General features: G+C 37.0%; 1 protein-coding gene across 1 annotated transcript in view; it reads right to left on the bottom strand.

The window, feature by feature from the left end:
• The window catches only part of LOC119514500 (leucine-rich repeat-containing protein 37A2-like), a 67645-nt gene extending 40519 nt beyond the window's left edge, over positions 1–27126 (bottom strand). The window contains exons 1-4 of the mRNA XM_037810301.1: positions 27096–27126; positions 26353–26433; positions 10647–10718; positions 9991–10065 (exon numbers count right to left, since the gene is read on the bottom strand). Coding sequence (XP_037666229.1) covers positions 9991–10065; positions 10647–10718; positions 26353–26372 — 167 coding nt within the window. The 5' untranslated portion in view covers positions 26373–26433; positions 27096–27126. The remainder of the gene's footprint in view (positions 1–9990; positions 10066–10646; positions 10719–26352; positions 26434–27095) is intronic.
• Positions 27127–27894: the final 768 nt, after the last annotated feature.

The raw sequence follows: 27894 nt of genomic DNA on the forward strand, positions 1-27894 counted from the left end.
TCATGTACAAAGACATAAAAAGATTGAAAATAAAAAGGTAGAAAAAGATATTCTGTGCAAGCAGTAATAAAAGAGAGCTGGAGAAGCTATATTGTTCTGAGACAAAATAGGCTTTAAGTAAAAAAAGAATACAAGAAACAAAGAAGATATTTTATATTGAGAAAAGGTTCAATCCAGAAAGAGGATATGATTATATATATGAACCACACGTCAGAACTCCAAAATACATGTTGCAAAAATTGACATTTTAACTGAAGGGTGAAAAAGACGGTTGGAGGCTTCAATAGAATATTTTCAATAATGATAGAATATTTGAATGGAAGATCAATAAATAAATAGAGGACTTCAACAACACTATTAACCAATTAGACCTAATGGACATACACAGAATGCTCCATCAAACAGCAGCAGAATACACACTCTTCTCAAATGCATATGGAACAGTTTCCAGGATAGACCACATGTTATACCACAAATAAAATCTTAATACATTTTAAAATACTGAAATCATACAAAGTATCTTCTCAGTCCATAATGGAATGAAGCTAGAAATCAATATCAGAAGGAAAACTGGGAAATGTACAAATATGTGAAAATTAAACAATCCACTATTAAGCAACAAATGGGTTAAAGAAGAAATCACAAGGGACATTAGGAAATATCTTGAAGTAAACAAAAATGAAACACAATATACCCAAACTTGCAGGATGCAGCAAAGGCAATGGTCAGAGGGAAATTTATAGCTCTAACTGCCTACATTAAAAAAGGAAGATCACAAATCAATAACCTAACTTCACAACTAAAGAAACTGGAAGAAGAGCAAACAAAACCCAAAGTTAGTAGAAGGAAGTTAATAGTAAAGATTAGAGCAGAGGTAAATGAAATAGAGAATAGAAAAAAAAAAAAAAGAACAAAAAACCTAAAAGCTGGGTTTTTGAAAAGATGAATAAAATCAACAAATGTTTAACTAGAGTGACAAAGAAGAGAGGACACAAATAACTAAAATCATGAATGCAAATGGGGACACTATTGCCAATCTTACAGAAATAAAAAGGATTTTAAGAGGGTGCTACGAAAAATTATATGCCAAAAATTAGAAAACTGAGATGGAATGGACAAATTGTTAGAAACATTCAAATTAACTAATCTGATCAAAGAAGAAATAGGTAATCCCAACAGACCTATAACAAGAGACTGAAATAGTCATCAAAAACCTCCCAACAAAGAAAAGTGCAGAACAGATGGATTCATGTTGAATTCTACCAAATATTTTAAAGAAGATTTAACAGCAATACTTCTCAAAGCCCACCAAGAAATGGAAGAGGAGGGATTAATGAGGCCATCATTACCCTGATACCGAAGTCAGATAAAGATAGCATAAGAAAAGAAAATTACAGACCAATAACCCATATGAATATAGATGGAAAAACCCTCAAGACAATATTGGCAAATGGATCCAACAGTACATCAAAAGGATTATATACCATGGCCAAGTGGGATTTAGTCCAGGAATGCAAGGACAGTTCAACATAAGAAAAAGAAAATCAACCAATGTAGTATACCACATTAATACAATGAAGGGAAAAAACACCACATGATTATCTCAATTGACACAGAAAATGCATTTGACAAAATCCAACATACTTTCATGATAAACACATTCAGAAAACTAGAAGTAGAAGGAAACTTTCTCAATATGATAAAGGGTATTGATGAAAAACCCACAACAAATATCATACTCAATATAAAAGACTAAAAACTTTTTCCCAAAGATCAAGAACAAGACAAGGATGTCTGCTGTCACCACTGTTATTCAACATTGTACTTGACATTCCAGCCAGAGCAATCAGGCAAGAGAAAGGAATAAAAGATAACCAAGTTGTAAAGGAAGATGTCAAGGTATCCCTATTCTCAGATGACATGATCCTAAATATAGAAGCCCCCAAAAAACCACAAGACAGCTACTAGAACTAATAAAACCAATTCAGCAAAGTTGCAGGGTGCAAGATGAACCAAAAGTAAGTTGGGTTTCCATACACAAGTAATGACAATGAACAATATGCAATGGCAATTAAGAAAATAATTCCATTTACAAGAGCATGAAAAATATAATATCTAGGATTAAATTTAAACAAGGAGGTGAAAGACTTAAAAACTGAAAACTGCAAAGCATTGCTGAAAGGAATTACAGATCTACATAAATGGAAAGACATCCCACATTCATGGATTGGAGGACTTTAATTTTGTTAACCTGGCAATACTGCCTAAAGTGATCTACAAATTCAATGCAATCCCTATCAAAATTCCAGCAGTATTTTTTTTTTACAGAAATAAAAAAGTTGATGCTTGAATTCACATGGAAATAGATGGACCCCTGAATAGCTGAAATCATCTTGAAAAAGAAGAAAAAGTTGGAGGCCTCCTGTTTCCTGATTTCAAAACAAACTACAAAACTATGGTAATTAAAACAGTATAGTCTCACAAATCCTGATTTCAAAGCTTACTACAAAGCTACAGAAATTTTAAAACATGTGGTACTAGCAGAAGGATAGGCATATAGACCAAGGAATTGAAATTAGATGAATCCATACATCTGTGGCCAGTTGATTTGACAAGTGCCAAGTTCATTCAGTGGAGAAAGAACAGTCTCTTCAAAAAATGGTGTTGGGGCAATTGGAAATCCACATGGAAAAGAATGAATGTAGACCCCTATACCTCTCACCCTATATAAAAATTAATATGCAATGGATCAATGACAATATAAGAGCTAATATTATAAAACTCTTAGAAGAAAACACATGGGAATGTCTTCAGGACCTTGTAGTAGTCACAGAGTTTTAGATTTTTACACCAGAAGTGCAAGCAACAAAAGAAAATACAGATAAAATGAACATCAAAATTAAAAACTTTTCTACATCAAAGGACATTTTAAACAAAGTAAAAAGATAACCTAAAGAATGGGAGAAGATATTTGGAAACCATATACCTGTAAGGGTTTAGTATCTAGAATATATAAAGATCTACTACAATGCAATAATAAAAAGACAAAAAACTTAATTAAAAACTAGGCCAAGGTATGAATAGATATTTCTATTCTTCAGCAAAGAAGACAAGCCAAGCCACAGAATGGGAGGAAATATTTGCAAATTACGTATCAGAAAAAACACTTTTTTCCATAATATATAAAGAACTCTCAAAACAAGTGAAAAATAGTCAAATGATTTGAACATATTTGAATGGCAAACAAGCACATGAAAAGATGCTCAACTTCATTAACCTTTAGGGATATGCAAATTAGTTACAAAGAGATACAACTACACACCTATTACATTATCTAAAATTAAAAAGACTGAGCACAGCAAGAGTTGGCAAAGATGTGGAGAAAATGGAGCTTATACAATGCCAGCAGGGATGTAAAATGGTACAACCTCTTTGGAAAACAGTTTGACAGCTTCTTGAGAAGTTAGACAGACACCCTTGATATGATCTTGCCATTCCAATTCTGGATATTTATCAAAGAGAAATGAAAGTATTGTGCATACAAAGATTTGTACACAAATGTTCATAGAAACTTTATTTTTAATAAACAAAAATTGGAAACAACTCAAATGTCCATCAACACATAAAGAGATAAATTGTAGTATATTCATATAATGGATACCACTCAGAAATAAAAATAAATGAACTACTGATACACCCAACCACATGGCTGACTTTTTTTAATAGTCTAGTTTGCATTGATTGTATTTTTCCCCAATACTACCCCATTTTTTTAAATTGAGATTGTTCACATTCCATACAATTATCCACAAATCCAAAGTATACAATTGCCCATGATACCATCATACAGCTGTGCATCCATCACCACAATTAAATTTTGAATTTTTAGAATATTTTCATTACTCCAGAAAAGAAATAAAAAGACATGCAAAAAAGGAAACTTAAATCCTCCCATACCCATAACCACTCCCCCCCTCCATTATTGACTCATAGTATTGGTATAGTACATTTGTTACTGTTGATGAAAGAATATTAAAATACTACTAACTGTAGTATATAGTTTGCAATAGGTATATATTTTTTATATATTTTTTCCTATATGCCTCTCTATTATTAACTTCTAGTTATAGTGTCATACATTTGCTCTAGTTCATGAGAGAGATTTCTAAGATTTGTACAGTTAATCACAGACATTGCGCCCACCACAGGATTCACTGTTTTATACATTCCCATCTTTTAACCTCTAACTTTCCTTCTGGTGATATATGGGACTCTGAGCTTCCCCTTTCCACCACATTCACACACCATTCAGCACTGTTGGTTATTCTCACAAAGTGCTACCATCACCTCTGTCCATTTTCAAACACTTAAGTTCACCCTAGTTGAACATTCTGCTCATAATAAGCAACCACTCCCCATTCTTTAGCCTCATTCTATATCCTGGTAACTTATATTTCATGTCTACGAGTTTACATATTATAATTAGTTCATATCAGTGAGACCCTGCAATATTTGTCCTTATGTGTCTGACTTATTTCACTCAATATAGTGTCCTAAACATTTCTTCATCAACCCATTTTTAAAGACTATTTTGTTCACACGCCATACATTCCATCCTAAGTAAACAATCGATTGTTCCCTGTATAGTCACGTATTTATGTATTCACCACCCTCACCACTATCTATATAAGGACATCTCCATTTCTTCCACAAAGGAGGAGGAAGAGTCAAAGAAGGTAGAGAGACAAAAGAAAAAAAGACACAACTACAAAAAAAAAAAAAAAAACATGACAGCTAGGAAACAACAAAAGGAAAGATGGCATTAAATTAAAGTAGAATAAAGAGTCAGACAACATCACCAATGCCAAGAGTCCCATACCCTTCCTTAATGTCCCCCTCTTATATGCATTTAGCTTTGGTACATTGCCTTTGTGACATTAAAGGAAGCATAATACAATGTTTCTGTTAACTATAGTCTCTAGTTTGCATTGATTGTATTTTTCCCCCAATACCACCTTAACACCTTGCAAAGTTGACATTCATTTATTCTCCTTGTAAAAACATATTTGTACATTTTATCACAATTGTTGAGCACTCCAGGTTTCACTGAGTTATACAGTCCCAGTCTTTATCTTTCCTCTTTCCTTCTGGTGTCCCACATGCTCCTAACCTTCCTCTTTCAACCAGACTCACAGTCGTCTTTGTTCAGTGTACTTACATTGCTGTGCTACCATCACCCACGATTGTGTTCCAGACCTCTCACTTCTGCCTTTTCCTGTCTGTCTGTAGTGCTCCCTGAAGTATTTCCTGTAGTGCAGGTATCTTGTTCACAAACTCTCTGTTCGTCAGAAAATATTTTAAACCGTCCTTCATATTTGAAGGATAGTTTTGCCTGATACAGGATTCTTGGTTGGCAGTTTTTCTCTTTCAGTATCTTAAATATATCACACCACTTCCTTCTTGCCTCCATGGTTTCTACTCAGAAATCCACACATAGTCTTATCAAGCTTCCTTTGTATGTGGTGCATCGCTTTTCTCTTGCTGCTTTCAGGATTCTCTCTTTGTCTTTGACATATGATAATCTGATTATTAAGTGTCTTGGCATAGGCCTATGCAGATCTATTGTTTGGGGTTTGCTGCATTTCTTGGATCTATAATTTTATGTCTTTCATAAGAGATGGGAAATTTTTGTTGATTATTTCCTCTATTATTGCTTCTGCCTCCTTTCCCTTCTCTTCTCCTTCTGTTTTGTCTGGTTTCCCTCAGGTTCTGGGGTCTAGTTCTGAATGTGAGGCCAGTACTAGGGCTGGGCATCACCTATTTCCTCTTAGGGAAGATAGACCCCCTAGGGAGTTTTCATTTGCATTTAAATAGGCTCTTTGTCTCTCTGCCTCTGCTATCTCCACCCTGTCTGGGTAAGAGAGCTGCAAACAAAATGGCTGTGGTTTTCTCCACTGAGCCGCCCAGGTTGAGAGAGAGAAAAAGGGACAGAACTCCCCACTTCAGGGCCAGTCCAGGGTCATCCCAGCATCACCCACTAGCCAGAGATAGCACCCGGTCCTCTGGGCTCCCACTCCCAGCACAGAGAACTCTACTGGCTCTTTAAGGTCAGTCATCACTAGAAGCTTCTGTCTGCTGGTTGGGGATTTGTAGCTTGTATTGAGCAGTGCACATTTGTTAATCAAAACCCGGGTTGGAGCTGGGAATGAGGTATACTCACTTGTCAGAGAGTGCTGCTCTATATCACAGCAAGGTTTTGCAGTTCTGGCTGCCAGCGGGGAGAGGCTCTTTGCACAGGTCTGCAGTTTTTACTTACAGATTTTATGCTGTGATCTCAGGCATTCTTCCCAATCCAGGTTGGTGTATGTGTGGACAGTCACATTTGTCCCCAGCAGTTATTCCAGATTATTTGCTACTTGTTCCTGGTTGTTTATTAGTTGTTCCAGGGGAACTAACTAACTTCCACTCCTCTCTATGCTGCCATTTTCCAGTGCCTCCCACCCCATTTTTAACCCTTGCAAGGCTGACATTCATTCATTCTCCTTCTTGTAAAAACATATTTGTACATTTTATCACAATTGTTGAGCACTCCACGTTTCACTGAGTTATACAGTTCCAGTCTTTATCTTTCTTCTTTCCTTCTGGTGTCCCACATGCTCCTAACCTTCCTCTTTCAACCATACTCACAGTCATCTTTGTTCAGTGTACTTCCATTGCTGTGCTACTGTCACCCAAGATTGTGTCCCAAACCTCTCACTTCTGCCTTTTTGTATTTGTCTGTAGTGCTCCCTTTAGTATTTCCTGTAGCACAGGCATCTTGCTCACAAACTCTCTCATTTGTCTGTTTGTCAGAGATTATTTTAAACTCTCCCTCATATCTGAAGGACAGTTTTGCTTGATACAGGATTCTTGGTTGGCAGTTTTTCTCTTTCACTATCTTAAATATATCACACCACTTCCTTCTTGCCTCAGAAATCCACACATAGTCTTATCAAGCTTCCTTTGTATGTGGTGGATCGCTTTTCTCTTGCTTTCAGGATTCTCTATTTGTCTTTGACATTTGATAATCTGATTATTAAGTGTATCAGCGTAGGCCTATTCAGATCTATTCTGTTTGGGGTTTGCTGCGCTTCTTGGATCTGTAATCTTATGTCTTTCATAAGAGATGGGAAATTTTCATTGATTATTTCCTCTATTATTGCTTCTGCCCCCTTCCCTTCTCTTCTCCTTTTGCAATACCCATGATACGTACATTCATGCATTTCATGTTGTCATTGAATTCCCTGAGACATTGCTCATATTTTTCCAGTCTTTTCCCTATCTGTTCTTTTGTGTGTAGGATTTCAGGTGTCTTGTTCTCCAGTTCCTGGCTGTTTTCTTCTGCCTCTTGAAATCTGCTGTTGTATGTCTCCATTGTGCTTTTCATTTCTTGTGTTGTGCCTTTCATTTCCAAAGTTCCTGCCAGGTTTTTTTGTTTTTTGTTTTTTTTTTTGTAAGATGGGGATAATATGCACCATAATTTCCATTTAAAATGAATAGATTTTATTTATTTATTTTTTAAATTTATGCCTTTTCTCTTCAGAGAAAGTGTTTTAAGAACAAAATTAAAATCATTAAGTGAGACATAGACTTTATTATGATTCTGATGGTCACAGCATGAGTGAAGAAAACCAGTGTTTCTAGCATGGGATAAGGAAAGTGCATGTGTTAGTTTCCTGTGATAATAATGCATTCTTGGAAGGATTCTAGTTATTCATACATAATGAAAAAATACATGTATGGAGGGAGAGGAAGCAGATGAATTTGGCCAAGGGAGGAATTGAAAAGCAAAGCAGAAAATGAGGGTGAAGGGAACTATGGAGAAGAAGTAGTTGGGAGGAGCAAACAAAGTGAAAAGAACTTGAGAAGGAAAGTGTATTTTTGTAATCACTCTTGCTTTCTAATACTTTTAGTGATTAGTTTTAGCTTCATACATTAGATTAGTGTGTAATTTTTATCAGATTAATATTTTAGACTTTCATATTTACTTGATAACTTATTTTTAATATCATATGATACTCATAAGTGAGACTCTTGTGCTCTCATTAGTCTGAAACAAAGACATACAATTAAACTGTAAGTTAAACTGTACTCATCCTATTAGACCATATAAAAAATGTACTTAATACCAACTTTTTCATCTCCTTCAAGTCTTTGTTCAAATATCACCTTGTCAAAGAGTATACTGACTATTCTAATCTTGTGACCTGTCATCCTTCCGGATCTAGGCACTTCAGAGCTCACTTCCCCTACCTATTCATCTTTCCCTTCAATTTACCACCTTACTGTATGCTTCATAATGTACTTATCTATTAATAGTTTTTGTGTGCCCTTCCAACTCTCCAGAATGTAAGCTCCTTGAAATGAGTGGTATTTTCAGGACTTTTTTTTATCACCTGCCTTATATTGAATATACTTCTGTGACAGATGATTTGTGTATTGAGATAGGAGCTCAGTGGCTTGTGTTTTCTTCTCATTGTATCACTTGATATGGAAATATGTATTTTTTTTCTTTTTTTAATACAGTTTTATTGAGATATGTTCACATACCATATAATCATCCATGGTGTACAATCAACTTTTCACAGTACCATCTTATAGTTGTACATTCATCACCCCAATCTATTTTTGAACATTTTCCTTACACCAGAAAGAGTCAGAGTAAGAATAAAAAATAAAAATAAAAAAAGAATACCCAAATCACCTCCCTCCATCCCACCCTATTTTTCATTTAGGTTTTGTTCCCATTTTTCTACTCATCCATCCATACACTGGATAAAGGGAATGTGATCCACAATGTTTTCTTTTTTTTCCTTCTTTTTAATAATTCAATTAATTAGACTCCACCAAAATTAAAAACTTCTGTTCTTCAAAAGATACTTTTTAGAGAATGATCAGAAAGCTACAGCCTGGGAGAAAATATTTACCAAACACATTATCTGAGAGAAAGAACTTATTTTCAGAATATATAAAAAGTACTCTTATAACTCAATAGTAAGATAAAGTATCCTATAAAAAAATGGCAACAGATTTGAACCATCACTTCATTAAAGAAGATAAAGATGGTAAATAAGCACAGGAAGAGACACTCAACATCATTAGCTGTTAGAGAAATGCAACTTAATATACCAAGATGTGATACCATGACACATCTACTAGGTGGGCTGATTTTTTTTTTTTTGTATGATTTTTTTTAAGACTGAAATACAAAGACCAGATGACTGATGTTTGTGGAGCAACTGCAAGTCACATACACTGCTGGTGGGACTGCAAAATGAAACAGCCACTTTTGAAAACAGTTTAGTAGTTTCAAGTAAAATGAAAAATGCTCTCAGCATATGAGATAGCAGCTCCTCTCCTAGGTATTTACTCCCACCACCAGTCCCCAGCAACCACCCATCTAATTTCTGCCCCTGTGGTTTTGTTTTTGCCAGAATGTCTTACAAATGAAATCATATAGTAGGCAGCCTTTTGTGTTTTGCATCTTTCATTTGTAACCTTTTATGTTTGGCTTCTTTCACTTAGCATAATCCTTCTGAGATTCATCTATGTTGTTGCATATATTAGTAGCTCATTCCTTTTTATTGCTGAGTAATATTACAGTTGTACAGATATTCTATAATTTGTTTATCCATTTATCAGCTGATGAGATTTGGGTTGTTTCCAGGTTTTTGTCCATTATGAATAAAACTGCTAAAAACACATACAAGTTGTGTGAACATATGCTTTCATTTCTTGGGAGGGGCTTTTTGGGTGACAGGAATGTTCTATATCTCGATTGCAATGGTGGTTACATAACTAAACATTTGTCAAAAGTCATCAAACTATACATTTAAAAAAGGTAACTATTATTATATGTAAAATTTACCTCAATAAACCTGATTTGTAAAATAATAAAAAGAAGCCTAAGAAAACAACTTGTGAAAATAAATCTAAGAGAAAATGACTTACAATTTTTCCAACTCGAGTGTCATCATGAGGATGTTCTCAACTGTTGTAAGTGACACTTGTGTTGTTCCCATATCTCTGAAAGAGAATGCCCAGATATGTACAATATGAACCCAAACACAAAAATTCTGTACTTAAACAAATACTGAAGTACATGAGATAACTTGGCTTCTCTGTAAAACAAGCTAGCTCAAGGGATTAATTTCCATAGATAACAATTCAGGAGAGTTCTTATTGAAGAAATACAAGTTTATTTGCATAATCAAATCAGTGACCTTGGCACTGAACAGCAGAACCCACAGTCTTTCACCATTATCCTACTTTTTATTCTCATACTGCATTCATCTCTCTGAATTCCTTGCTCCTTCTTTATAGTGTATACCTTATTCCTCTGCATTCTAGGATAAACAATATTTCTACATGTCTACATGTACCATATCCACACATGTTCTTCAACACAGCTCTTAACCCCTCCTGGCTATCTTGCCCATTATACATCCTTTCTTAATCCTTTTCATTGCCAAATAACTTTTTTTCAATAATCCCATTAAAATTAAAATTAATGACTTTTCAGCCTAAATGAAAAATACTTAATCTTTGATGAAAGTAAAAGAAGAACAGAAATCATCTCATGACCCACCAGATTTCTGCATACTTACAAATATTTTAATGCTGGCAATTTAAAAAGATATGAATCTTCAACAGCTGTCAGAGGATTACGATTGAGAATTCTGAAAAATGCAATGGAATTAAAATTATCTGCATTTTCAATAAGTTCCATGAAAGTTTATGTTAATATTTTTGGTATGGAGTTTGTAGGTAAAAAAAAAAAAAAAATCATTTTGTCTTTACTTAAAAATCACCCTTAGAATCCACAAAGCATTCTTCCTTTGGGAACTACCCAGGTCTCCGGAATATCAAGTGGAGAAGACAAAGAGAAAAGAAATAGAAAAAAGGTGGATGGCAAAGGAAAAATCTGCCAAAGAATTTTTCAGGTTGAAAACCATACAAGTGACTATGCTGGTAGGAAGCCCTCGCTATAGGAAAAACTGTTTCTAGAGTCTTCCATAATTCAAGGTGCTTTCCCCTTTCAATATTTAGATCTTTAAAAAAGTTCATAGCTGAATCCACCCAATTAAAAAAAAAAAAAAAAAAAAAAAAAGGACCAATTCCTTGGCTTTGGAGCCAAAGAAGAAAGGGATAAATCTAAGAAGAGGAACTCCTGAAAGCCACAACTCCCATTACATACCCACATGTGTATTCTTACCATCAAAGCCCTTTTATGCTGCATATTAGCACCCGATTACTTGTCAGTCTCTTAGATTATCAGTTCTTTGAGGGGCAGGGACCACACTTTATTGTCACTACCATCCTTGTGCCTGGCATAGTGCCTGATGTTTGCTAGGTATTTAATAAATATTCACTGAGTAAATATATGGTATTTTGTTTATATATTAGTAAAATGAATAAATTCATTTTTTACACAAATTCTTATTCCAAAATAAAATGGTATATCTTTTCTTCTCAATTCTCAAAAGAAAGAAAAAACAGAAAAGAAAAGAAACAATGAGAAGAAAATATACCTTTAGGTTATCTCACTTGGGTACTTTTGCAGAACATCAAAAAAAAAAAAATAGTAATTATTACAGCTAATGTCTTATTGGGCTCCCAGCACTGTAATCAGCACTTCACATTTAATCCTCACAATAACCTTATGTGGTAAATATTATTATTACCCTATTTTACAGTTGAGGAAACTGAGGCACAGAGAGGTTATTTAATTTGTCCTAGGTCACCAAGCTAGTAAGAAGCAGAGCTGGGATTTGAACTCAGGTCTGTCTGACTCCAAAGCCTGTGTTTTACCTGTATGAAGAAAATAGGGTTTAAAATAGCTTTTACTTTATCCTTAATTTTTAGGGCACTAAATATAGAAATACATTTTCAAACTTCATCTACCCAATAGGGAGACCCTCATAAGAATTACATTTTATCTTTCATCTTCTGTAATTATCTCCCACAATTAAATATTTAATTAGTTTGAGATCATTGAGACCTTAGAAATGTAAAATCATATTGTAGGTTATGTCAGTGAAAATGAAGGAATAAAGACTCTGAAATTTCACCCCTCCATAAATGTAGAGAAAAATCTGGCAAAAATTGTCTCAACTCTTTTATAACTCTGGAAATTTAAAGACTTGCAGCAACCCAAGGAGCACTGATTCAAGAGAATGTCTGGATTCCACAAGGACATTGCATTTTGTGGTGTTTTAACTTGCCCTAGACTCATTCAGTGCTCTCCAGTCTCAGCAGTAGCCTTGAAAAATCACTGCCCACATGTGCAGCACTGGGGGGAGCAGAATGTAGCTGGAGCTCTTTCAAAGCCTAAATCCCCAATAATTTTCATTAGTTGACCTGTCTGGAGATTCCTTGGAAGACTCCAGTAGAAAGGCTTGTCTTTATTAGAGCTGACTGGTAGCTGTCTAGTGCTAAAAGCCTCTCCCAAGGGTGCATTTTTTTAACATCAGTAATTACAGGTAAGTGTTTTAACAACAGTGCTGCCTTTGGCAACTGATAATAGGGCAAACAATAGCTTAACCAAAAAGCTTAAAAGGAAAAGCCAAGAAATGAGATATCCATGGGAGATTTGAAAATCTGGGACATATTCCTGGGAATTGAGAAGGACATTATATGCAATCTACAACAGCTGTAAGCATGCTCATGGAATATTTGAGAAACAACTAAGTTTTAACTGTGAGACTCTGGGCAAGCAAGAAGTGAAGGCTAAGGCAGAGCTGTAAACTGGGTGGCTGGTGTTGAAAGCAAGCCACAACATACATAAAGAGCCCCTTGGCAAAGACTGGGAGATTTATTAGGAAATCTCAATTCAATCATTAGCTGACCATCAAGATAACGGAATAAAGACTTCAGTTGCCATACACAGCAAAGAAGACAGACTTTACAAAATTAGTTCAGAAAAGTCACTAAACAACAACTACAACAAGGAACACCACCACCAAACGTGGAAGAAGAGAGAACTGGATTTCCAGAATTGCTACATTATATTATTTTAAACGTCCCATTTTCAACAAAAATTTACAAGCTATGCAAAGAAACAAGAAAAAATGGTCCATAAAAGGCAAAAGCAACAAACAGAAACTATCCTGAGGAAAGTGAGACATTGGGCTTACTAGACAAAGACTTTAAATCAGCTATTTTAAATATGTTCCAAAAGTTGAAGGAAGCCATGTCTAACGAACTAAAGAAAAGTAAGAGAATAATGTTTCATCAAACAGAGAATGTCAATAAAGAGAGATGATTTATATACAAGTGAATCAAGTAGAAATTGTGGAGTTGAAAAGTACAATAACTGAAGTGAAAAATCCACTTGAGGGGATCCATTGCAGATTTGAGCAAGTAGAAGAAACGATCAGCAAACTTAAAGACAGATAACTGAGATTATACAGTCTGAGAAAAAGAAAAAAGAATGGAGAGAAATGAACAAAGCCCCCAGAGACCTGTGGGACATCATCAAGTATACTAACATACTCATAATATGACAGAGGAGAGAAGAGAGAGAAAGGGGCAAAAAGAAATAATGGCCAAAAAACTTCCTAAATTTGATGCAAAACATTAATCTACACATCAAAAAAGCTCAAAGAACTCCAAGTAGAATAAAGTCAATGACATCTACATTTAGACACATCATAACCAAACTGTAAAAAGACAAAGAGAAAATCAAAAGCAGCAAGAGGGAAGTGATTCATCACATACAAAGAATCCCCAATAAAATTAACCACAAATTTTTTCATCAGAAACCTTGGAGGCCAGGAGGCAAAGAAAAGACAAAGTGCTAAAGAAAAAATCCTGTTCAACCAAGAATTCTATATCTGGCAAAACTATCCTTCAAAAATGAAGAGAGAAATTAAGACATTCCTAAATAAAGAAATTCTGAAAGAGTTTGTTGCTAGCAGACCTGCCCTACAAGAAATACTAATGGGTTTCCTGCAGGCTGAACTGAAGGACAGTGGATAGTAACTTGAATCCACAAGAAGAAATAAAGAGCACCCATAAAGGTAACTACATTAAACAAATATAAAAGACATATGATTGTATTTTTTGTTTTTGTAACTCCTTTTTTTCCTCCTCCTATTGGGTTTAAAAGATAACTGCACAAAAAAGTAATTATAAATCTATTTCAATCGGGCACACAATATATTTGGTGATAATAACAATATAAAGGAGGGAGTTAGAGTAGAGGCAATATAGGAGCAAAGTTTTTGTATACTACTGAAATTATGTTGGTAATCCAAATGAGAATGTTTATAAATTAAAATGTTAGAGAACCTAAGATGGTGGCTAGGTGAGACAGGGCAAAAAAACTCCTCTGTGAAAAATACTAGATAAAAACCAGAAAGTGACCCAGAACACCAGTTCCAGAATAGCACCAGCCAGACAAGGTCTGCTAAATCTACAGGGACCATGCATTTGGTGAAACCAGGAGTCTGCATTCTGAAATGAGTGAGTGAGTTGCCTGAAAGTTCCTTGGCCACACTGTGGTGTGGAGAAATGGAGGGTCAGTGTTTGGAGATGGACTAGTTCTTTAAAAAAAAAAAAAAAAGCCCGGGAGCAGCTGCGCAAATCTGACAGGGAGAGCCCTGCAATGAAGCACGGTGGGAGCGGGCTGGGCTAATGCCCTCGGTGTCTGGCATGGAGGATACCCCTTCACACACCTGCTGCTGACTGTCTCAGGCCCAGGGGAGCAAAGGGGAGCCAAAGGGAGAAAGGACCGCACAACTTGCAGCCATCTCCCCGGTGGGCAGGGGACCCTCCTGCCCTGGGGCCAGATCCACAGCCCAGAGCCGTGCTGGGAAGCCCAGTCTGACACGGAGTCTTTCCCGCAGCAACCGCCACACATGCCACAGTGTCGGCCGTGGACAGTGGCCTTTAATACACCCACGGCTGACTGTCCTGGAGCTGGGAGGGCGGTGCTGTGCGGAAAGGGGAGGAAGTTAACGTGTACCAGTCAACCATCTTTGAATCGGGATGGGAACGCCCCTGCGTGGCCTGGCATCCCAGGGCTTCCCTGGAGGCTGGCGCACACTTGTGATGTGGCACGGCCCTCCCTCAGCAGAGGTCCTGGAAGAGCACAGCTGGGAAGGCGGAAACCGCTCAGAGATCCCAGGGACCCTACGTGAATACCAAGGACTTGTGGGTCAGCAGCAGAGACAATCGGTTGGAAAGACTGAAATGAAGGCTTAGGCTCTGGCAACAGCCTTAAATCTCCAGGAACACCTGGGAGATTTGATTATTAAAGTTACCCTTCCTCCCTAACTGCTCAGACACACACCCCTCATTCAGGGCAGACGGCACTGACAACACACCCAAATTAAGTGCACCAGTTGGACCCCACAAGAGTCAGATCCTAACACACCACAAAGTTCGGGAGAACTGACTTGAGAGGAATAGGTGACTCATGAACGCCATCTGCTGGTTAGATAAAGTGTATGCCACGAAGCTGCAGTTCTGACATATTAGAGATCAAGTATAGTAAATGCCAAGAGGCCAAAAACAACAGAAAATCTTAAAGCATATGATAAAAACAGATGATATGGAGATCCCAAACCCAGAACTACAGACAGGCAACGAGAGCATGGCACAGGATATAGAAAATATAAAGAAGACCCTAGAAGAGCATAAAGAAGAAATTGCAAAAGTAAATAAAAAAATAGAAGATCTTATGGAAATTAAGGAAACTGTAGGCCAAATTAAAAAGACTGGATACACATAATACAAGATTAGAGGAAGCTGAACAACAACTCAGCCTCCTCAAGGACCACAGAACAGAAACTGAAAGAACAAAAGAAAGAATGGGGAAAAAAATTGAAAAAATCAAAATGGACTTCAGGGATATGAGAGATAAAATAAAACATCCAAATTTAAGATTTATTGGTGTCCCAGAAGGGGAAGAGAAGGGTAAAGGTCTAGAAAGAGTATTCAAAGAAATTGTTGGGGAAAACTTCCCAAACCTTCTACACAATATAAATACACAAAGCATAAATGCCCAGCGAACTCCAAATAAAATAAATCCAAATAAACCCACTCCAAGACATATTCTGATCAGACTGTCAAATACTGAAGAAAAGGAACAAGTTCTGAAAGCAGCATGAGAAAAGCAATTCACCACATACAAAGGAAAACAACATAAGACTAAGTAGTCACTGCTCAGCGGCCACCATGGAGGCAAGAAGGCAGTGGCATGACACATTTAAAATTCTGAGAGAGAAAAATTTCCAACCAAGAATACTTTATCCAGCAAAACTCTCCTTCAAATTTGAGGGAGAACTTAAATTTTCCACAAACAAATGCTGAGAGATTTTGCTAATGAAAGACCTGCCCTATTTCAGATACTAAAGGGAGCCCTACTGACAGAGAAACAAAGAAAGGAGAGAGAGATACATAAAATTTTAACAGACATATATAGAATATTACATCCCAGGTGACCGGGACACACATTCTTCTCTAGTGATCACAGATCTTTCTTCAGAATGGACCGTATGCTGGGACATAAAAACAAGCCTCAATAAATTAAAAAAAAAAAAATGAATTTGTTCAAAGCACATCTCTGACCACAATGGAATACAAATAGAAGTCAATAACCATCAGAGACTTGGAGAATCCACAAACACCTGGAGGATAAAAATGAGGGGGAGATAAAAACATTCCCAGATAATCGAAAGCTGAGGGACTTTCATCACCATTAATCAGTCCTATAAGAAATTCTAAAGGGAGTTGAGCAGGCTGAAAGGAAGGGACACTAAACAATTGACTGAAACTACATGAAGAAATAAAGATTTCCAGTAAAGATCACATGGTAAATATAAATACCAATACTACTGTATTTTGATTTATAACTCCACTATTTACTTCCTACAGGATCTAAAATACATAAACTGTAATGAAAAATCAGTGGTTTTGGACTCAATGTAAAATATGTAATTTTTGACAAGAACTACATAAAGGTGGGGGAATGATGGAGTAACAGGAACATATTTATGTGTCATATTGAAGTTAAGTTGGTATCAAAGAAAAACAAGACTGTTATAGATTTAAGATGTTAAATTTAAGCCCCACGGTAAACATAAAGAAAGTATCAGAGAATACGACCATAGAGATGAAAAGTAGAGTAGGGGTTCCGAAAAGTGGGGGAAGGGGAAATGGGGAGTTAAGAAATGAGAGTAGGGTTTTCTGTTTGCAGTGAAGGGAAACTTCTAGAAATGGATGGTGGGAAGGTGATAGCATTGCAAACATTCTAAATATGATTAATCCCACTAATGAAATGCTAGGGAGGGGTTGGAATGGGAAGATTTAGGCTATATATATGTTTCCACAATTGAAAAAAAAAAAGACAGTCTAAATAGATGACAATTAAATGCCAAGGATGAATGATCCTGGATGGGATCTGAGGATGGAGGAGAGGAGGCTCAAAGGGACGCAGATGGAACACACACACACACAAAGAGGAAATTTAGAATATAAGCTTTGTATCAATGTTGAATTTCTTGAACTTCTTAGCTGCACTTAATGGGATTGCATAAAAGAATGTTCTTGTCCATGGGAAAGGTATATGTGAATTATATTGTTTGTTCAAAAATATGTGCGGCTTGTTCTCATATGTTCAGAGGACAGAGCAATAGATGATGGATGATAGGGAGGGAGGGAGGGAAAGAAAGAAATGGTGGTGTGACAGGATGTTAAAGGTGGTGGATCGGGGGTATGGGGGGAGGGGGGATCGGGTATGATGGAGTTCTATGTATGGGGTTTGTACTGTTTTTGCAACTCTTCCTGTAAGATTGAATTTATTTCAAAATAAATTTATTAAATTAAAAAAATTAAAATGTTTAAAGGTAATTCCCAGAGCAGCCACTAAGAAAATAACTAAAATATGCATAGTAAAAGAAATGATTAGGTAATTAAAATGGTACACTAGAATCTAACACACAAAAAAAGGCAGGAATGGAAGAATAGAGGAAGACCCAAGACAAGATATATAGAAAAAGAATAGCAAAATGGCAGATGTAAAGCCTACATAATTAGTAAATACATTAGATATAAATGTAATAAGCTTTCCACTTAAAAGGCAGAAATTGGCAAAATGGATTAAAAAACCAATCCCACTATATACTATCTACAAGAGACTCACTTTAGCTTCAGAGACACAAATAGATTGAAATGAAAAGGATGGAAAAAGATACACAATGCAAGTACTAACCAAAAGGGAGCAAGAGTAGCTATACTAATAACAGACAAAATAAACTTGAACACAAAAGTTGTTACTAGACAACAAAGATGGATATTTTATACTGATGAAAGGGTCAATCCATCAGAAAGATAAAACAATTATAAATATATATGCATCTAGCAACAGAGCCCCAAAATATATGAAGTAAAAACTGACAGAACTGAAAGGAGAAAAGGACAATGCAACAATAATAGCTGAAGATATCAATATTATACTTTCAATAATGGATGGAACAACTAGACAGAAGATCAACAAGAAAACAGGGAACTTGAATGATACAATAATCCAACTAGACAAAACAGACATCTATAGGACACTTCCACCCAAGAACAGCAGAATACACATTCTTCTCAAGTACACATGGAACATTTTCTGGAGATAGATAACATGTGAGACCCTAAGACAAGTTTCAATAAATATAAGAGGATTGAAATTATACAAAGTATGTTATCTAACCACAATGGAATGAAGTTATAAATGAATAACAGAAAGAAACTTGGGAAATTTCACAAATATATGCATATGAAACAACACACTCCTAAAAGGGTCAAAGAAGAAACAAGGGAAATTAGTAGATACTTTGATCTGAATGAAAATGAAGACACAATATATGATAACTTATGAGATGAAGGTAAAGCAGTACTCAAAAGGAAATTTATTAGTTGCAAATGTACATATTTTAAAAGAAGAAAGATTTCATATCTATAACTTGAGTCCTGCATCTGAAGGAACTAGAAAAGAGCAAACTAAACCCAAAGCAGTAGAAGGAAGGAAATAATAGATTGGAGCAGAAATAAATGAAACAGAGAATAGAAAAATAGTGAAAATCAACAAAACCAAAAGTGGTTTTTTTGAAAAGATCAACAAAATTGGCAAATCTTTAGCTAGACTGACCAAGAGAAGAAGAGAGAAGAGTCAAATTCCTAAAATCAGGAATGAAATGAATTATCAACCTTACAGATATGAAAAAGATTATAAGGGAATATGATGAACAATTATATGCCAACAAATTAGATAACCTAGATGAAATGGTCAAATACCTAGAAAGACGAAACTACTGAAATGACTCAAGAAGAACTAGAAAATCTGAATAGATATTTTGGCATTAAAGCCTTTAAGGTCATCATGGGATCTGTGCAAGTAAGCTCCTCTACCTTTGCATCTCCCCGCTCCCCACTTTCCCCCCAGTGATTAAGAATATATAGCCAAAAACAATTTACAAAGTTTGTTATCCTTCTCCCAATCTTATCTCAGTTCTTCAACCCTCAGTCTTTCCTTAACAGCTCGTCTATGGCCTTGCACCCAACATCTTTATGTTTCTTCTCAACCAGACAGTTCTTTTCTCAAGTGACATTAGTATCCTAGTGAATCAAAATATGGGACAACCCTATTTTATCCTTTTTTTATCCTCCTATCTTTTCTTCAAGGTTTTAGCTGGGCAAAGGAGAGACGGAGTGGGAAGGGACTCAGCAGCTCAAGTTCAGACAAACACTGCAGCATCTCTTTCCCACAAACCAAGGGATACTAATGGTTTAGAATCACAGTCGACTTTACGTTAGAGATCATTTCTGTTTCTTATCCAAACTCCTTGTTTTCTAGATAAACTAAGGTGCAGTGAAGCTGAAGAATATGTTTAGGGTCCCACAGCTAGCTAATGTATTTATAGGTCAGAACTCCATTACCTTTTTGATATTCATGGACTTATCTTTATGGGAATAAAATGTGGCAACACATTTTATTAGCTTCAAAGTCTTCCCCAGACTCAAAGTTTAAGAAATATTGTTCCAAGTTATTTTTAAAGTATATATTAGAAGAGGGGAACTTAAATATTTTTGTGTAAGCCTTTTGATATAGGACAATGGGACAGATGAATGGTAGCTCACAAAAATAAGGGAACATTTCTTACCTGTTATTTTTTTTTTCCTCCAAATTCTTCTATACACATCCAGACATATGGGCTACATTTCCTTTCTACTAACTGAAGAGATAGAGATGAATTGAGGACTGAAACATGTCATCACTGTCTTGAATGTACTGAAATCCTAACAGCTTTAGCTGAAAAAAATGTCCAAAACAGGCAGTGAAAATAAATTTAAAATAGGACTCTAAAACTATCTATTCTAGAATCCCAAGAGAGGCAGGGAAAACTGGTTCCTTGGAGAAGGCAGTCAAAGGAATAAGCAGAACGAGCCAGATCCCATTCCAATGTTTGAAAAGACTTGGGGATGGAGTGAACCTCTTTCCTTTATTTATTTCATCTACATAGGTCCCATGAGCCATGAGAACATGACTTCCCCACAAGAAGCTCCTCAACACAAGAGCTCTAACAGAACCACATAAACCCCTTCTTGGGGCAAAGCCTAAAGAATCTGAAACGGTGAGCCTTCATTCAATTCAAAGTTCTGAGAGTGACCTTGAAAAAGACCCTCCGGCTAGGTTATAAAATGAAGGAGTGAGGACCAGAGGAAGAAGGAAGGGCCCTGGAGGCAGGCAGAATTGGGTTTGAATTCTTGCTCTGCCACTTTCTGGTGATGTGACTTGAGTAATGAACATCTCTGAGCCTTACTTCACACCGTTTACCTCACCAGGTGGTTAGAGGACTAAATGAAAGAGCATGTGTGAAGCACAACATGGGGCTGGGCATAGAGTAGGTGCTCAGCAGGAATGCTGCCATATGTGCACTGACCAGTAAGCAGAGATCTCAGAAATGCCCAGAGATGGCCTGGCCAGGTGCCCCAGGAGCATGAGATGCTCATAGGGAGATAGAGCTCTCTGCTCTAAAGGTCCTTTTCAAGTAAGAAATCAACTTCAAGACACAAGGAACAAAAAGCCCAATTGTCATCATTCAGCTATTAGAAGGGAATGCAGAACTGCAGAGAAAATTATTTGCAAAGCTCTAAGTGGTTCTGCCCCTTATTAATACTGTGAACTCAGGCAAGTTACCCAAGGTCCCTAAGTTTCAATTTCCTCATCTGCAAATTTGAGACAATGACATCTACCATCACAAGAGTTGTTGGAAAAATGAAAATGAAATATAGTATGAGCTAACATGTATTGAGCACTTACTATGTGCCAAGCACTATTTTAAGAGCTTTATACATGCTATCTTACTTATATGATAAGTAAAAGTACTTAATATAGTGCCTGGAACATAATAAGTACTTAAAGAAATGTTATGGGGTGGAGGAAGAATTACTAAGCTTCAGAGAGAGAAAAGAAGTTACCTTTTATACAAGGAAGAATAAGACAGTTGGGAGAAGAAAAGTATAATAGGTTGTTGGGTATGACAATCTTAACATTCTGAAACATTACAAATTAAACAGCCACTCTAAATCACTCTAAAGGACAACCCCCAGTTATTTTCATCTTTAATGTTATGCCTTTCTGAATCTGAGAAGAAGCTGCCAGGATTCCAGTACATACCAAAAAGTGATGAGAACATCCTGAAGTATATAATCTTTTGTGCATCTACAGCTATCTAAAGGAAACCGGTGTTAGTTGCCTTGGGTATTGTTAGGGCATCTCCGTGAAAGCAGCTCAATTTGTCTTCATAGCGTGGCCATACCACCTCATTGATATTCTCAGCAGTGGGGCAAATAATTCAATAGGGATAAGGCTAGGATTTCCCACTTATTCTCTCTGAGCACTTATGTTCTTGGCACTATATTGATGAACCACAGACAAGCCAACCTATGAATGTGTTGCATCTGAATAAGGTACATTGGCCTTTCTACATTGTAAAGTCCTTCTGTTTTTAAATCATGAAGCTTGTATTTTTAGAACCAATAAACTGACTAAAAGAAAATTTTTAAAAAATAAGCCATCGATCTGGACCCGTGTAGGAGAATGAAAAAGAAGCACTTTAAAGTCAGGGGAAAAAGAGTATACCAAAGTCAGGGGGAAAAGAAAGTACACTTAACATTTAGGATAATCAATCACTGCTGGTTTTCCATAATATATTTCACTCCTGATTTTATCTGAAAGAGATATGATTACCACTACCATTCAAAGAATGGTACTTTACTAATAAGCTCTTGGCACATCTTTGTGCCAAGATTTCAGATTAAAAAAAAGACTGACTCTTAGCACACTTGTAACTTATTCAATCGCTGTTTGTCAATAATATCTAGACTTCATTCAAGAGCTTTACTGGGTTGTAATTGCCTGGGACCCAGGGGTAAATCCGGGTTTTATGAGGCCTGCAGCTTATATCTTATATAATTTGGGAAATCATCACTTATAAAAAAGTGTAGAATTATGAATACAAAAATAGCCAGGGCCCCTCCCAGGGCCTTGGACCTGTGAAAGTGACGGGCCCTGAAGCTTAAACTTCATTCAGTTGGTGATAAATCCACCTCAGCTGGGACCTTTTAACCAACGTTTTTGCTAATTTTTTTAATGCAAGGGAAAATATTGTTTTTAACTTATAAATAAATACCCCAGTACTGTGTCATATAGGTCATAAAATGACTTAACTCCAGGGGTGGCATCTTCTCTTGGCAACTTGCCTTTGGAAAGACATGCAGTAAGGGTTATGTCTCACCTACGGAAAATGTTTTCTGAAGCAAACAGTTTTGCTGTTAGAAAAATTCAACCAAAAATGAAGAAGAAGAATCCCAGCCCGCAAACACACACTTAAGAGTAGTGTGACTATTGTGCCAATCTTTTAAAAGTAACTATGAATTAGTTTTAGGGGTGTGGCTCTATTCAAATCTCATGATATGAGTATCAATATATTTCCTGCACCAGCTAGCTTTAATTCTTTTAAATCTTAATATTTAGCAAATGCCTTTTTCTGTTGTTTACGATGAACGCTGAAGCTGGAGATAACCAAGCTGGTCTCCCCTCTGTCCACTTTTGGTGTGAATCTTTTCTAACCCACCACCCATTCCCGCCTTTGTCACCCCCTACCCTGCTACCCTGCTGCAAACATCCTAGCACGGCTCTTGTTTGTTTTCCCATCAATACCCTTCTCCTCCTTCCAGTCCAAAAGACTCCTGGGGACAAAGTCTTTGCCCTGTAGATGGACACATCTGCCTTCTGTACTTCATCTATGTTGGCAGCTGCTGCTTTCTCTTGCTCTTTGATCTGATGAATTTGCATCAATTTCTTTTAAGATTGCACATGTCAGGTTTTAAAGTTAATGTTGTCTATATCATTAAAATGGGTAAAAATCAGCTCTGCAAGTTAGTCTATATATTTATTTTCCTGTTCACCATTACATTTCTCAGTGCTTCTTTTAGAGCTGAGTCCTAGCTGGTCAGGACATTCCTTGTGCTTTTCTTGTCTCTGCCCTAAATGGGTCAGAGGTATTTTCTCCTGTCCCACTCTTCTTGAGCACATAGCAGCACCAATCAGATTGCCCAACTGCTTCAGTGACACTGATATGGGAAGTTCAACCTCAGTCTCCATGCAGTCTTCTTCTGGCCACCATGTCTGTACACAGGGCAGAAGATCTATACATCTGTAGCCAAATCCAAGAAAAATCTTCTCTGGATGCACTTTTCCGGCTCTGCCTCACTCCCCTGAGGGGGCTGCAGCCTCCTTTCTGGTCGTCCCCACTCCGGGCAGGGTGGCGGGAGCCTCGCTCCTTGGGAATGGGACCGCATCTGTGCCTCCGCTTCTGCCCCATTCCCCAATCCCCCACCCGCCCCGGCCACTGGTGCTCACCACTCGCCCTCTGCCTGAAATCATTAAAATTTATCAACTGTGCGTCCACATTTTTTTTCTTGTGATGCCAATATAACTATAATGAATGGATTCTTATGAGGAATTCACCATATTATAATATAATTGTAGGTTGGTGAGTGTGCTGGTTTGGATGTATTATGTCCCCCAAAATGCCATTATCTTTGATGCAATCTCATGTGGGCAGGAAACGTATTGGTGTTGATTGGGTTGGAGACTGTTGATTGGGTGTTTCCCTGGAGATGTGAGTGAGATCTTTCACTGGATAATTTCCAAGGAGGTGTGACCACACCCACTCAGCATAGGCCTTGATTAGTTTATTGGAGCACTATATAAGCTCAGACAGAAGGAGTGAGCTTGCTACAGCTAAGAGGGACACTTTGAAGAACTCACAGGAGCTGAGAGAGGAGCTTCAGCTTACAGAGACATGTTGGAGATGGCCTTTGAAAGCAGACTTTTGCTCTGGAGGAGCTAAGAGAGGAAAAACACCCCAAGAGCAACTAAGAGTGACATTTTTGAGGAGCTGAAGCTTAGAGAGGAACACCCTGAGAGAAAACCACTTTGAAACCAGAACTCTGGAGCAGATGCCAGCCATGTGCCTTCCCAGCTAACAGAGGTTTTCCAGATGCCACTGGCCATCCTCCATGAAGGTACCTGATTGCTGATGTGTTATCTTGGACACTTTATGGCCTTAAGACTGTAACTGTGTAACCAAATAAACCCCCTTTTATAAAAGCCAATCCATTTCTGGTGTTTTGCATCCCAGCAGCATTAGCAAACTAGAACAGTGGGTGCAAGGCATTTGTACCAAAACTACTGTGATGGTTAGGCTCATGTGTCCACTTGGCCAGGTGATGGTACCCAGGTGTCTGGTCAAGAAAGCACTGGCCTAACCATTGCTGCAAGGACACTTGTGGCTGGTTAATAAATCAACAGGCTGCTTTATTAAATCATCGGTCAATTGGCTGCAGCTGTGACTGATGACGTCAACACAGGACAAGTCTTCCACAATGAGAGAATGCAGTCAACTGGATTTAATCCAATCAGTCGAAGACTTTTAAGTGAGGCAGATAGAGGACCTTCACTTCTTCTTTGGCTGACCAGCAAAGCGTTTCCTGAGGAGTTCGTCAAAGTTGCCAGTTCATTTCCTGAGTTCATTGGACATCTTCATTGGAGTTGCCCGTTTGCTGCTTGCTTGCCCTATGGAATTTGGACTCATGCATACCCACAGCTGCATGAGACACTTTTATAAATCTTATATTTATAGATATCTCTCATTGATTCTGTTTCCCTAGAGAACCCTAACTAATACAGCTACCAACGCTTCTTCATGGAGGGACCAAGCTCTCTGGTGTGCCGGCAAAAGAAAAATGGACCCCCACATTGCCTTTCCCCAAGTTAGGCATCAGCAAATTAAAGAAGTGAGGGGAACGCAGTTACAGATGCACCCCAAACACCTCCATCTAACCTGAAATGAACTGTGTAATGCTGGATTCCTGAACCACAAGACAGATGGACAGTCTTTTCCAAAGCCAAGCTTAGAGGATAATCTTAACGTTTAGTTTAAAATCCCCTTCAGGCCATTGAACATGCCCCACTATGATTTGCTTGTGTGAAAGAAAAATCAAAGAATTTTGAGGTTGAAAGGGAGTAAAACCACCACTTCTCATTTGAGGAGCAGTCGGGGAAAGAAAGTACTCGTCTAGGGCCAGGGCAATGTACTTTCTTTACGAACATTTTTCACACGATAGCTTAACATAAACACCATCTTTCTCTATAACTCAAGGGATTCTTATTGTCTACAGGTAACTTATAACTTCAAAGCTATATAGTTTTAAAAAATGTTCTGGGTGATTAGAGAGAGAGGTGCTCTGTGGCGGGTTTTCAGGCCTCCATTCTGCTTTACCTTCTGGAAGAAGCTGATGGCCGAGAAAGAACCCTGATTTTTGTTCCGTGGAGGACCTTGCTCTAAGTTTTTTTCTTTGCGGTTATATATTGCATACACTTAAGCACTTAAGGACTTTGCACGAGAGTCAGAATCAAGCTTAAATTCAAAAGTGGAAACTTCAAGGACATTCACACATCTGAATATTATCGTTGGGATTCCCATGACAATGCTAATTTGAGTGTTACTTGCTTAGTGACTTACTGCCCTCGCCAAAGGTCAGTTCTAGGGAAAGCAAAGCATGTCATATATGAGTCAGATGAGTCTTTTGGCCTTTTTGTACCTTAGTTTCCTCATTTAAAAAAAAAAGGAATCTTAAGACAATACTTTTCATAGTATTTGTACTGGGGTGACTTATACCCAGCTAATGGATTAACTATGCTTTTATGCATAAATAACCTTTTTACACATATTCATCTTCTATTTCACTTACAACTTGTGTAAAAACTGCATTCCATGCCAAGCCTGAAATGTTCCAAAGCTGAGTTCTGTGAGTAAATTGCAACCAAGATTTCTACAAAAAAAAAAAAAAAAGGACACAAGCAAAAGATAAAAAAAAAGATACTGTTTCAGAACATTCATCCTTTGACAGTGATTCTAATTTATATGTGATGAAAGATAACCTCAATACTCTATCCATACACTAAGAAAATCTCACTGTGGAAGATACTTGCTATGATTTATACTTTCTGATTGATCCATATGGTGCACTAGGTACATAACTGCAAATGTTCAATAAATACTTGCATTAAGTGATCTTCATTTCTCTACAAGAGGATTTCTCAACCTTGGCATTATTGACATTTTGGGCTGGATAATTCTTTGCTGTGGGGGGCTCTGCTGTGCATTGTAGGATGTTTAGCAGTATCTCTGGCCTCTGCCCAATAGATGCGAGTAGCACACTCACAGGTTGTGACAACCAAAAATATCTCCAGACATTGTCAAATGTCCCTTGGGTGCAAAATTGCCCCTGATGAGAACTTCTGTGCTAGAATGATTCACTCTGGTCTGTCTAATAATTCTCATATCAATCTTTGCTAAAGATGAAAAGGATTTGCTACCTAATTTAGTAGTTTTCCACTAGCAAAATTTTAATATTTCAAAACAAATAGCAAAGAGATTATAATTAAGTTTTATAACATTTCCAAAAATAATGAAGTTATATTTGTAACTTACACAAACTGCAAAAAAGGTAGTGGTTCAAATGTGCGTCTTTCAATAGACTGTATTTTATTGCAGGATACATCTCTATGAAAAGGAAAAGGAAAATATTGCCTCAATATCTGATTAATAAGAATAAATGCTAAAGTTTAGAGTGATAATATGGAATTGGTAGTTTTTTGTCTAAACTCCAAACCTTAGCAATTGTTACCCTGAACTTCCAGGGTCCCTAACCCTGTCCCCACCTCTCCTAGAGTCTTACCTTCTGGTCTTGATAAATAAAATATACAACTGTAGATCCTGACAGATCTTTCCTGAGAGCAGAAGAATTGATTAGATGACCTTTTGTGGTCTCATTAAATTTTAGATGATGAACTCAAAGTTTTTAATCCCTTTTTGTAATTATAATTTCTAATATTAAAAGAAATATTCTCACATTTACACACCTCCCTGCTTTAGTTCTGGTTTTCTAAGCCAGCCCAATCCTAGAAGAAATTAAAGATACCTTTCTTCTACATAATTTGAAAGGAAGTTACTCTTCTAATTAATAGATAGCTATGAATTAATTCAAAATTTTACTTTCTCTCGTATTAATAGAAAGTCGTTTTTGGTTTTATATTGCCATGAATACAACTTCTGCAGTTGCATGGTTGTGAGACAATAAAAACGAAATAGGACTGGGTATTTATTTGAAAACAACCCATTCTTGACTACAGTTGACCCTCTTATTTCCATTTACCCTGGCGTAGTCCCTCACATTTCACCTGGTGGGTGTAACAGTCTTCTGACTGGTGTCTCCATCTCTAGTCTCTCT

Source organism: Choloepus didactylus, chromosome 18, assembly GCF_015220235.1.
Source record: "Choloepus didactylus isolate mChoDid1 chromosome 18, mChoDid1.pri, whole genome shotgun sequence".
In the NCBI taxonomy this organism is placed as follows: Eukaryota; Metazoa; Chordata; class Mammalia; order Pilosa; family Megalonychidae; genus Choloepus; species Choloepus didactylus.